Genomic DNA, 12,569 nt, shown 5'->3' on the forward strand with positions numbered 1-12,569 from the left:
AGAGGAGAATAAGCAAGCACTCAGTTGAGTATAGTTCAAAGTAATAATTAATAGGATTCTTGTTCATTTCCATTTTTCCCCCAGCAGCAAACAGCCTAAGGCCTTCCTCAGCATGAATGAACAATAACGACACTGGTGTCAAAACCGAAAATAAACAAGAATCCATTAGAAATAAAATAACTATAATTATATAGATTGAATGAATGGTTTGAATGAATGGTTTCAATATTATGCCATTGGAACATTACAAGAATAATCATATATTAAACTCATTTGATTATTTGCGTCTAGAGCTAAACTAAAGAAGTCCCCTGGGTTCAAGGTTGTAGTCATCTCTCTCTGTAGTCTCTCTCGTAGTGTCTCTGGTTCTCTGGTCCTAGTATAAATGACTCCATCTCTCTAGTAGAGAGGTGGTGTTTAGTGTCTCTGGTTCTCTGGTCCTACTATAAATGACTCCATCTCTCTAGTAGAGAGGTGGTGTTTAGTGTCTGGTTCTCTGGTCCTAGTATAAATGACTCCATCTCTCTCTGTAGTCTCTCTCGTAGTGTCTCTGGTTCTCTGGTCCTATAGTATATAAATGACTCCATCTCTCTCTGTAGTCTCTCTCGTAGTGTCTCTGGTTCTCTGGTCCTATAGTATATAAATGACTCCATCTCTCTCTGTAGTCTCTCTCGTAGTGTCTCTGGTTCTCTGGTCCTATAGTATATAAATGACTCCATCTCTCTCTGTAGTCTCTCTCGTAGTGTCTCTGGTTCTCTGGTCCTATAGTATAAATGACTCCCATCTCTCCTCCCTTCCTCTCTTCCCTCCCCGTCGTCGTCTCCTCAGGACGTCGGCGCCCGCCGGCGTGCCTCCGTCCCTGGGCCAGCGGGCGCGCTACGCCACCTACTTCGACGTGGCCGTGCTGCGCTGCCTGCTGCAGCCCCACTGGACGGAGGAGGGCGTGCACTGGGCGCTGCTCTTCTACCTGACGCGCCTCCGCCACATCCTGGAGGAGAGGCCGGAGCGCGGCGCGCCCGGCGCCGCCGAGCCCCTGGCCCCGCCCCTGCAGCGCCCCCGCAGCAGCTCCATGGTGGCGGCCACGCCGCCCTCCCTCGTCAACACCCACAAAACGCAGGTGTGTGTGTTTAAAAATAATAATAATAATTAAACGAGCTCCGCATAATTGTAAGCCGCGTTCGCGACTTGAGGATGTTTTGTTCGAATCGTTAATAGATGCCGATCTTATATAACCTGACTCTGCCAGATAGGGGCGGTATTGGGTAACCATGTTCTCCGACACAGCAACCATCTGGGATCTCTCAGGGAGTTGAGCTGACACCGAACCGCTCCGTGGTTCGAACCAATCAGCGTGAGCTAAGGGCGGGATATGTGCGAAACGGGATGTCACGCTATATATAGACACGTCAATATGATTGGTTGTGTTTGCACGCCCACACGGTGATAGACAGACGGTCCCATCCAATCATCTACCAAGTATCTTGGAAAAAAAGGAACAGCCCCGTCATCGAATTTGCTCCCGAGATCCCAGATCCCAATAAGCTGTGAAACAAAGTGTATAGCAAGCTTCTTGGATCTGGCAGCGTCAGGTTAGATCTTATAGGCAATCAGACGTGGAATGCGAGAAATCGGACAGATTCGTCTCGGTCGCGTGACTATGGGCGCATAGCAGTGGGCGTGGTTTTCTGGCACCACTGAAAAATCTGCCATTCATTTTTGAGGGCCCTCCTACTGTATACGCAGGTTTAATGTTTGTTTTTAGTTCAATGTTTGTTTTAAAAACGCAGTTTGACAATGAAGGGAAAATTTGCGTCATCTTGTCCATATGACACAAACATTAACAATAAGGAGAATTTAATGTTTGTGTTGGCACCGTTTGTTTTACATCACCATTACATCACCTGATCAACATGAGTTAGACTTTAATATATTAGCGCTGATTTTTTTCCCCCCATAGAGATTTACATAAATATTTAACCCATTCTGACCTGAGATCAGATTCATACGAGGTTTCCACTGGACACACACTGGTCTGATTAACCCATTCTGACCTGAGATCAGATTCTAAAAATGTCAAGTCGTTCTTCGATTTTTCAAAAATAGCAGACCTACAAGCTCGTATCGCGCCACTCGGTGGCGCGATATGAGCTTGTAGATCTGCTATTTTTCAATAGCTAAAGCATAACATGATGCTGACACCAAAATGGGTGCCCGGTCAGAATGGGTTAAATCAATTATTTTAAGCCTATTGAATCAAGCCATCCAGGATCCTGGCGAATGACCATAAATCCTTTGATATTGTGAAAAAAATAAAAAAAAATAAACACTAAACAAAGGATATTTCATTAAATGTAGTAATTAAATATTCATTTATTTCCCCCCCCCACACAATCATAGGTTTTATGTTCATGAAGAACCAGGTTCCTGGACCTGGATGGCTTGGGTTCTAGGCTTAGAATGATTTCTACTATACGCATATTAGGGCTGCGAATCTTTAGGTGTCCCACGATTCGATTCGATTCCGATTCTTGGGGTGACGATTCGATTCAAAAACGATCTTTTCGATTTTTCCGATTCTCGATTCAAAAAAGATTTTTTTCCGATTCTAAAGCAGTTTTTTATTTTTATTAAAAACAATTAAATAGAATTTTAGCATGATCTACTCCAGTCTTCTGGCATGAAAGCAGAGTACATTTAGTAAAAAGCTTGTATAATTGTAAAGGTTTTATCAACTGAATGATTTAAACACACAAAGGTTAAATCCAAGAGTAAGAACATGTCTCATTTAGCTTGCACAAATTCGAACCAGTACAAAAGTTACAAAATCTCTTCTCACTCAATACCAGAACAATACATTAGTATTAAAACAGGTGTAAAATAAATACAATTGGCAGGCTTAGCTTAGCTGGTAGTAAATGCACTATGTAGAAACCCAGGCCATAATGCATTGCATGCACAGGTAGTACCTGTGCATGTTTTTTTTTTCTTCTTTGCACTATCTGTCAGGTACAGATACATTTGTGCAAAAAAAAAAAAAAACGGCATTAGAATCGCGATTCTAACTCGAATCGATTTTTTTTGACAGCCCTAACGCATATAGTTTCACTATATAAATATTCCACATAAGCTTCCTCATGATTCTTGATGACAATTTTTTTCATGCATTTGATGTTGCGTTGTTCTTGCTTACTGTAAATCACTCTGGATTAAGGAAGCTAAATGACTAAATTCGTAATATCATCACTGCCGTCTCCCACTGGTGCGTGTGTGCGTGCGTGCGTGTGCGTGTGCGTGCAGGACATGAGCATGAAGTGCAACGAGGAGGGGAAGTCTCTGTCGTCGGAGACGTTCTCCAAGGTGTCTCTGACCAACCTGCGCAGAGCGGCCGTCCCCGACCTGGCCTCTGACCTGGGGATAAACATCTTCAAGAAGGTGTGAGCAGAGCGTGGTCATGAGGACCGCCGCGTTGAGGCTAATTAGCCTCCGTACCAGAGGTCATAAGGACCGCCGCGTTGAGGCTAATTAGCCTCCGTACCAGAGGTCATAAGGACCGCCGCGTTGAGGCTAATTAGCCTCCGTACCAGAGGTCATAAGGACCGCCGCGTTGATGCTAATTAGCCTCCATACCAGAGGTCATAAGGACCGCCGCGTTGAGGCTAATTAGCCTCCATACCAGAGGCCATAAGTAATAATTGGGCAATAAATAACGTTGAGCAGTGGTGAGTAAAAAACAGAGAGAAGGGCTGGCCGCGGCTCAGTGACGTCATGTTGTAGTTCGGTGGTCACCTCACCACCGAAAATCCAGACTATGTATGGGCCTTAAGACCACATATTACACGCCCCCAGGAAAGTGTTCTAAATCACCATTAACATATATTTAAGTTGGGCCCGTTGGTCAGGTACAGAGAAACGTCCCGGGCCCTGGTCGGGTCCCAACGGGCTTGCACTCCACAATAAACCTGTGGGTGTGGCTGAGAATCTGGGGGTGTGTCTGTGGGTGTGTCTAACATAGATACCCATAGGTACCCATGGATGTCATTTTGAGATCGAGGAAGAAACGAATAGGATCCCACCGTAGCAGCTATAGGATGACCTGCTCTCTCTCTCTCTCTCTCTCTCTCTCTCTCTCCGCTTCTTCGTCCGCAGTTTAAGAACCGCCGCGACGACCGCGAGAGGAAGGGCTCCATCCCGTACCACCACGCGGGGAAGAAGCGCCAGAGGCGCATGGGGGTCCCCTTCCTGCTCCACGAGGACCACCTGGACGTGTCGCCCACCCGCAGCAACTTCTCCTTCGGAAGCTTCTCCGGCCTGGGAGACGACCGGCGCGCGCTGGACCGCAGCGGCTGGCAGGCCACCATCATGGGTAGGCAGGCGGTGGTGTGAAGCAGCCAGGCCACCATCATGGGTAGGCAGGCCGGTGGTGGTGTGAAGCAGGCCACCATCATGGGTAGGCAGGCGGTGGTGGCGTAAAGCAGTGATTCCCAAACCTCCTCATGACAAGAGGCACCGAATTAACCCATTCTGACCTGAGATCAGATTCTAAAAACCTCTTCTACATCCTGACAGTTTTCTGAAAAAGCTATGTTTCTATGTCAGTCGTTCTTCGATTTTTCAAAAACATAGCAGACCTACAAGCTTGTAGCGCGCCACTCGGTGCTCGGCACGCTATGAGCTTGTAGATCTGCTGTTTTTCAATAGCTAAAGCATAACATAATGCTAACACCAAAAGGGGTTAACACTAGTTAGCCTAATAGCTAGCTAATTCGCATTGAAAACTATTATTTCAACTTGGGGCGAGTCCATTTGGAATGCGTGTTGTCGGGGCTTTGGAGACCGAACTAGGCATAATATGGATTTATTTGGAGCGTATTCTGCAGGCATGACTCGCCGTTGTCTCTTGCTGCTGCTGGCTGCTGTACGCCTGTTCTGTTGTGGCGTTGCATTGGCCGCGCCGCGCTGTTTCAGACGCGGTTGGTTTGAAGTTATATTAAATAACTGTATGCGCGTTGCCTTTTTTAAGACATGTTTTAACCAAAGAAAATCCCTATACCTTTAACAAGTATACCATCTTTTACGATTCAACCCATAGCTTTGTTTTTTCTGGTGGGGCATTTTATTATTATTCTTTTGTATTACTGAATTCAGTCCATTAGACCAGTGGTTCCCAAAGTGGGGTCTTTGAGGGAGTTCCAAGGGGTCCCCAGCTAAAATGACAGTTTGGAACCAAATGGACCATTATGGGACTGTAACTTAAATTGTAAGTTAAATTAACATTGATTTTACAATTGGGGTCCCAGAGGGGGGGTCCCAGAGATAGAAATGCCATTAAACTGGCATCCGTAGACTAATGCATGTCAAACTGCGGGGGCCCTTGAAATTAAAACGGGTTGAGAATCACTGCTAGAGCCGTACAAATCTTCTCTTATGGGGGGTCCGCAGGCTAATTAGTGTCAATTGGGAGGGGGGGGGGGGGGGGTCCTTGACATGCATTAGACTCTCCATCGCTTCTCGTTACACTCATTATGCTTCCAGCTCGTCTCTCCCAGAGCTCTCGTTATAATAATAATAATAATAATATTATTATAGAGCTCTCTAGGTGAGTCGGAGGACGTCGTCAGCCCCTGAACTGGGTCAGCTCATTAAAAACCTTATTTTCCTCTCAGGCTCTTTTTGCGAGAAGTGTAATTATGTGTTGTTGCAGACAGACACCAAAGCACACTTTTTTTTTTTTCCTTTAATATTTTTTATCCCACGATTTTGTAACCCATTTTTCACCCCTGTGTCAATCATCTAATGTGATCCTGGGCTCTACACACCCTCCACCAACCAAGGGGAGAGCAACGGACTTGAACTCATGCTTCCTTCATGCCTGAGTGTCCAAGTTGCTCCTTTACACCTGACAGGGGGGAGTTTCCCTGGTTGGACGTAGCGCGTGGAAGGAACACGGTTATTCCAACCAGTTCCATCGGCTTTTCTTAAAGTATTTATTTAAAGACGGTTACGCCGCGGACAAAGCCAACTCGGATCGTGAGCAAATCATGACAATGAACACAATGTTTTGGGCCGATCAAATAATTTATAAGAAGAAAAACAAAACAAATGGTGTTGTCTCCTGCCTTTATTTTCTTCTTTCTAATGATTTGATCGGCCCAAAATATTGTGTTCATTGTCATGATTTGTCACGATCCGAGTTGGCTTTGTCCGCGGCGTAACCGTCTTTAAATAAATACTTTAAGAAAAGCCTATGGAGAAAATGCATTTGGATTCATTTCCTGGGCCACTCGTCGTTCTGAAAGGGGGAGGGACTGCGACGCTCAATAAGGTACCATAGTACCATAGTAAAGGTAGCCTACAGTAACAACATTGAAAATAAATCGTAGTCTCTTGGTATTTCTTATGCCAGTCGCAATGAGGCTATAGTATATCGCAGGTCCCCTTGCGTTTACATCTAGTGTTAGTTCCAGGTAGGAACTAACATTACATGCCAATGTTCACTGCGAAAAGCATGGAATACTTGAAGTGTGTATATTACAGGAAACTCCCGGTAAACTTTCCAACAAACTCCGGTAAACTCCCGAATTGTACCATCACACCTGTATATTACCGTATATTAAAGGTTTTATGACATTCATTTTCATTTATTTTTCTTTTTTCTTTTAGGTTTTATGACCTCAATTACACCCAAAAACCTGAATTTTGAACATTCACTGGATTTTCTGTGGTCTGAAGTTTTCTTTGGGGTTTGGAAGCCTTTTGAGCTACAATGAAAACAGGCAACACAGTGTAAACAGTGACATCTGCTGGCAAATCCCATTGACATATATGGGATTTGCAGGAGCTTACATCACAAACTGCCGGCAAATCATGCACCTGTTTGAGCCAGAAAACCCCAGATCACAGAAAATCTACTGAATGTTAAAAGTCCATGTTTTTTGGGTGCAATTGAGATTAGAAAACCTAAAAAAAATAAGAACAATTCCAAAACCTTTTTTTAATGTCACAATCCCTTTAACTGTATATGCTGCTAAACTTGAGGTTTATGGGCAAATATAGTGCCCATAATTGCCTGTTAACTCCTCTTTTCATGCAGAGGTTGTTAGGGGGACATAATAGCGAGGGACAGATGGTTAGTGCAGGGTTATGAAGGAGACGCTGTTTTGAAGATACTGCGCTGTTTGTGTGTTGGTTGCAGTTGAATAAACTTCTCCTCTGCTGTTTGGTTAACATGGCCAGCTTTTGAACTACTCTGTTGAACCGCACGTCGTTCATATCACAGCTGTAGCTGCTATTTTAAAACATTTAGACCCCGAGGACCATTCTACAAATGTCTTCTAAATCTTGACAGTTTTCTGAAAAACGTCATGTTTCTATATGTGTCAGTCGTTCTCAAACTATTCCATGTCAAGGACCCCCAAAAATGTATGTAATTGGCCGCCGACCCCCATCTGAAAATATGTTGTTCCAGGGACCCCCCCAGAAGCAAAGATAATGAGTTAAAAACCTTCACTCGTATATATGAGCTTGTAGATCTGCTATTTTTCAATAGATAGAGTATAACGTAATGCTTAACCCTTGGCCTACAATTAACGGAAAAAACTGAATTAATCGAAAAATCTAAACCTCCCGTTAACGAAAAAAACGGAATGACAATCAATATCAGTTATCGCGGGGTCAAAAGAGCAAAAATTAATATTCTTTCGCTAATATCACTAATGTTGGATGTAATTTACCAAAAAACGGCCGAAATCCGCGTGATCGTGCGCTATCGTGCACGCACGCCGTCTCTATGTGCGTCGCTGTAAAAAATGTGATATTTTGCTATCTTTTGGGGTTGATTTGAGGTTAATTTGACTTAGTTATGAAAAATATAGCATTAGCTTAGCAATCCGGACCAGCCAAGCTATTGACTAGGGTCAAAATACTACAGGATGTTGTTGATCGTTGAACCGGAAGTGACTTAGGAAGATCCGTCTATTTTAGCCAAAATCAGCATAATGGTGCTTTCCCGCCATCTGGTGGCGATTCGAGAGAATACATTTGCAATGAAAGAAAAAAGAAAAAACATCATTTCAATCCACCAGATCTTTCTTGTATGTTAAAACGATGAATAAAAAATATGCCAATTTGTTACCCAAACAAAAAAATTGGGACTGGCAGTCCAAGGGTTAAAACGCCAAAAGGGGTTCCCGCCCAGAATGGGTTATAGGTCTTATATTCGGTATACAATGCGGTACAAATCACTGATCTACAAATCACTGTTGTGTCTCTGCAGTGTAAGTGAATGAATTGGTCTGTCGTCTCTCTCTCTCTCTCAAAGGTAAATTCACTCGGAGGGGCAGCTCGGACATGAGCGCCGACGTGGACAGCCTGAGTGCCAAACACTCTCACTCTCACCATTCCCTGCTCAGAGACATGCCTGACCACTCCAACAGTCACAGCACTGACCACACCGTTAAGGAAGGTAATGCACTGCTCAGAGACAACATGTCTGACCACTCCAACAGTCACAGCACTGACCACACCGTTAACCCATTCTGACCTGAGATCAGATTCATATACGAGGTTTCCACTGGACACACACTGGTCTGATGAACCCATTCTGACCTGAGATCAGATTCTAGAAATGTCAGTCGCTCTTCGATTTTTCAAAAATAGCAGACCTACAAGCTCGTATCGCGCCACTCGGTGGCGCGATATGAGCTTGTAGATCTGCTATTTTTCAATAGATAAAGCATAACATGATGCCAACACCAAAATGGGTGCCCAGTCAGAATCATGATCATGATTAGGATAATATTTTCAATTTAATTTTTCTTTATATATCCTGTATATGTCCTGCAATGTATGTCCTGTAATGTCATTCATGTCGAATGTCATGTTTTTATGTTCTGTGTGGAACCCCAGGAAGATTAGCTGCTGCTATGCACCAGCTAACGGGGATCCTAATAAAAGTCTAAAAACTCTAAACTCCGTTAAGGAAGGTAATTCTAGTAGTCCCCACCAGTCACGGTGACCACACCTGAACCCATTCAGACCTGAGGACGCGTCCGTGTCGCCTCATATAGCTTTTAACCACTTTAACTATTATTTTAGACTTTTAGCTGTTTAACAATAGCAGAACTCCCCCCCCCCCCCCCCCCCATAGTGCGCTCCCAGATCTCCACCATCACCATGGCGGCGTTCAACACCACGGTGGCGTCCTTCAACGTGGGCTACGCCGACTTCTTCACGGAGCACATGAAGAAGCTGTGCACGCCGCCGGCGCCCGGCGAGCTGCAGCCGCCCTGCAGCGAGGAGCCGCTGGCGTGCGCCAACCTGCCGCGCAGCCTCACCGACTCCTGCATCAACTACTCCTGCCCGGAGGAGGGCGACAGCATCGAGGGCACCAACAACTTTGTGCTGAAGAACGGCATGCTGGACCTCACCGTGAGTCATCAATATATATATATAAATATATATGAAGAACGGCATGCTGGACCTCCCCGTGAGTCAGCAATATATATATATATATATATTAAGGCTGTCAAAAATAACGCGTTAATGGCATTAATCAATTGCGTTAATTAATTGCGTTAAAATATTTAACGCAATTAACGCATGTTAGTGTTCCCCCTAACATGCGCCCGTGCGCGCGGCTCAGGAACGTCCAGAGCATAACAAATCTGTCACTGTGTAGCACACAGTCATGATTGGACAACACCAGAGAGATAGCTTGTGTATTGTAGTTTGGTTGCAAAGTGGTTTGATTCTGTAACTCTGTTGCGTTACTTTGTCTGCCTAGCAAAGCCCCATTAGGCTACACTGCACACACACACACACACACACACACACACACACACACACACACACACACACTACTAGTGTTAGCTATCAGCGCGCTGCAAGAATCACTCGGGTCCGTCGCAACTTGTGGACATTTTGAAAATGCCATTAATGTTTGTCCGGCTGGTTTCGTTTTGTCCTACGCGATTACGTGAATCAGCATGGCTGCGCCTGCAGTAGGCTATTACCAAAACAAACACATGGTACTTTTGTGTCGCACATGGAAAGCAACTGAAAACGACCATGGATATATTAAAGACAGTTCCCCTGTGCTGCTGTGCACAGCGCCGACAGCGGAGTTAATGCACAACTCCAGGTACGAACCAAAACACTGACTGAAGCTGATTCACGACTAACTATCTCCAGACTAGTCCTGCAGTCCCGTAATGAAGGAGAGACAATCTCGCCTCTCACTACAGTCCACTACAATGCCATTCATCTAGCCTTAAAACCTACATTTATTTGTTATTCAATAATTACTTTAGCGCAAAATATAGGCTTTTCTAAACCAAGCCCTGTTTCCAAAAATGCTTATGTGCCATTATTGTATTTTGTGAATTTCAATTAACTATAGTCTACAGTTTAACCCATTGCTTCTCAGCTATTTTAATTTCAAGGACCCCCAAATTAAATTGATAGAAAGTAGCCTAGGCCATTTTATTATGATTTTCATCTCTGGACTGGGACCCCAGTCTCTATTCATCCATCCATCCATCTTCAACCGCTTATCCCTAGTCGGGTCGCAGGGGCAACAGCTCCACCAGAGTGTTCCAGACTTCCCTCTCCAGAGCAACATTAGTGACTTCCTCCTGGGGGACCGCAGTCTACATGGCCAAAAGCCAGTGTTGATTTAACTCAAAGTGTAGGCTAGGCCTACAAATGCTCACATCACATCATGTCTATACTAAATGCATTAGAAAACAAAAAACATTCAAAAACGAATGTATATCCGCTTTCTGTCATTTATATTTCCATTTCCACAACAATAAACAGGAAAACATGGCATATTTTGGACATAGTTCGAATGGTGATTAATCATGATTAAATTAATTTTGAAGCTGTGATTAATCTGATTAATTTTTTTAATCATTTGACAGCCCTAATATATATATATATATTATAATATGAATATATTCACCTCACCGTGAGTCATCAAGTATATATATATATATATATATATATTCACCTCACCGTGAGTCCACTCCCACTGCCACCCCCCCTCCTCCCCCTCCTCACCGTGAGTCATCAATATATATATATATATATATATATATATATATGTATTAGGGCCGGGACTAATATATATATATAAATATATATAAATATATATGAAGAACGGCATGCTGGACCTCCCCGTGAGTCAGCAATATATATATATATATATATATATATATATTATAATATGAATATATTCACCTCACCGTGAGTCATCAAGTATATATATATATATATATATATATATATATATATATATATTCACCTCACCGTGAGTCCACTCCCACTGCCACCCCCCCTCCTCCCCCTCCTCACCGTGAGTCATCAATATATATATATATATATATATATATATATATATATATATATATATATATATGTATTAGGGCCGGGACTAATTGCGATTAATTACGATTAATTAACTACAGAAAAATTAATGCATTAAAAAAATTAACGCATTTTAATCGCACTATTTTTTTCACTGTGGAACGTTGTCACTGGACAGTTTTCAGACGGACCTGCGCACCAAGTGTCCGTGTCCTCTTCAGACAATAACACCAACAGAAACCGCAGACAGTTCACCAGACTGGGGGAAGCCGCTGAGATCACTTTGCTTGTCCCCGTGGATTGGAAATAGGATTTAAAAGGCTATCAGATGGTAGCGTGGATTACAGCACAGTTGTGTGCAATTATTCTATAAAGAATTATTACCCCTATTACTACAAAAACAATGTTTTATTGCTTAAACTTATGTATTCACTATTCATTGATTCACTAGTATACCAAAATCCATTTAAAAAAAATGCTTTCTCACTGTTCTCGGGTCAAATAATGATATGCGATTAAAATGCGATTAATCTAGATTAATTAATCGCAAAGCCTCTGATTAATTAGATTAATTTTTTTAATCGAGTCCCAGCTCTAATATACATATATATGAAGAACGGCATGCTGGACCTCACCGTGAGTCAGCCATATATATATATATATATATATATATATATATATATATATATATATATATATATATATATATATGATATATTTATATAATATGAATATATTCACCTCACCGTGAGTCAGCAAGTATATATATATATATATATATATATATAATTATATATATATATATATATATATATATATATATAGACGTCATGTTGTAGTTCGGTGGTCACCTAAAACCACCGAAAATCCAGACTATGTATGAGCCTTCAGTCACTCCCTCACCCAGGCGGTGCTGCGGGCGCTCTACGCCATCCTGAGGAACGACATCAGCTCCAGGATCTGCGACGTGTCGCTGAACATCATCGACTGCCTGCTGCAGCTGGGCGTGGTGCCCGGGGGCGTGGCGCCTGGGGGCGTGGACAAGAGGCGGTCCTCCAAACCCCACGACAAGGAGAACGTCCAGCAGGACGCCATGAGGGGCAAGGACACCGGGGGAGGAGGAGGAGGGGGGTCCCAGCAGGGGGTCCCTGGGGGAGGAGGAGGAGGAGGAGGAGGAGGAGGAGGAGGAGGAGATGGGGGAGGAG

The 12,569-nt window shown here is 43.4% G+C and overlaps 1 protein-coding gene across 1 annotated transcript in view; it reads left to right on the forward strand.

Annotated features, from left to right (window-relative positions):
- LOC310868737 (protein unc-80 homolog) overlaps positions 1 to 12,569 on the forward strand; it is a gene marked incomplete at both ends in the record, with an annotated part of 182,345 nt that overhangs the window by 24,902 nt on the left and 144,874 nt on the right. The window contains 6 exon segments of the mRNA XM_083779197.1: positions 829 to 1,117; positions 3,298 to 3,432; positions 4,147 to 4,363; positions 8,318 to 8,461; positions 9,146 to 9,426; positions 12,272 to 12,568. Of these exon segments, the coding sequence (XP_083635323.1) occupies positions 829 to 1,117; positions 3,298 to 3,432; positions 4,147 to 4,363; positions 8,318 to 8,461; positions 9,146 to 9,426; positions 12,272 to 12,568 (1,363 nt within the window).

Source organism: Protomyctophum parallelum (genome assembly GCF_964188405.1).
Source record: "Protomyctophum parallelum genome assembly, chromosome: 13".
NCBI classification, from domain to species: domain Eukaryota; kingdom Metazoa; phylum Chordata; class Actinopteri; order Myctophiformes; family Myctophidae; genus Protomyctophum; species Protomyctophum parallelum.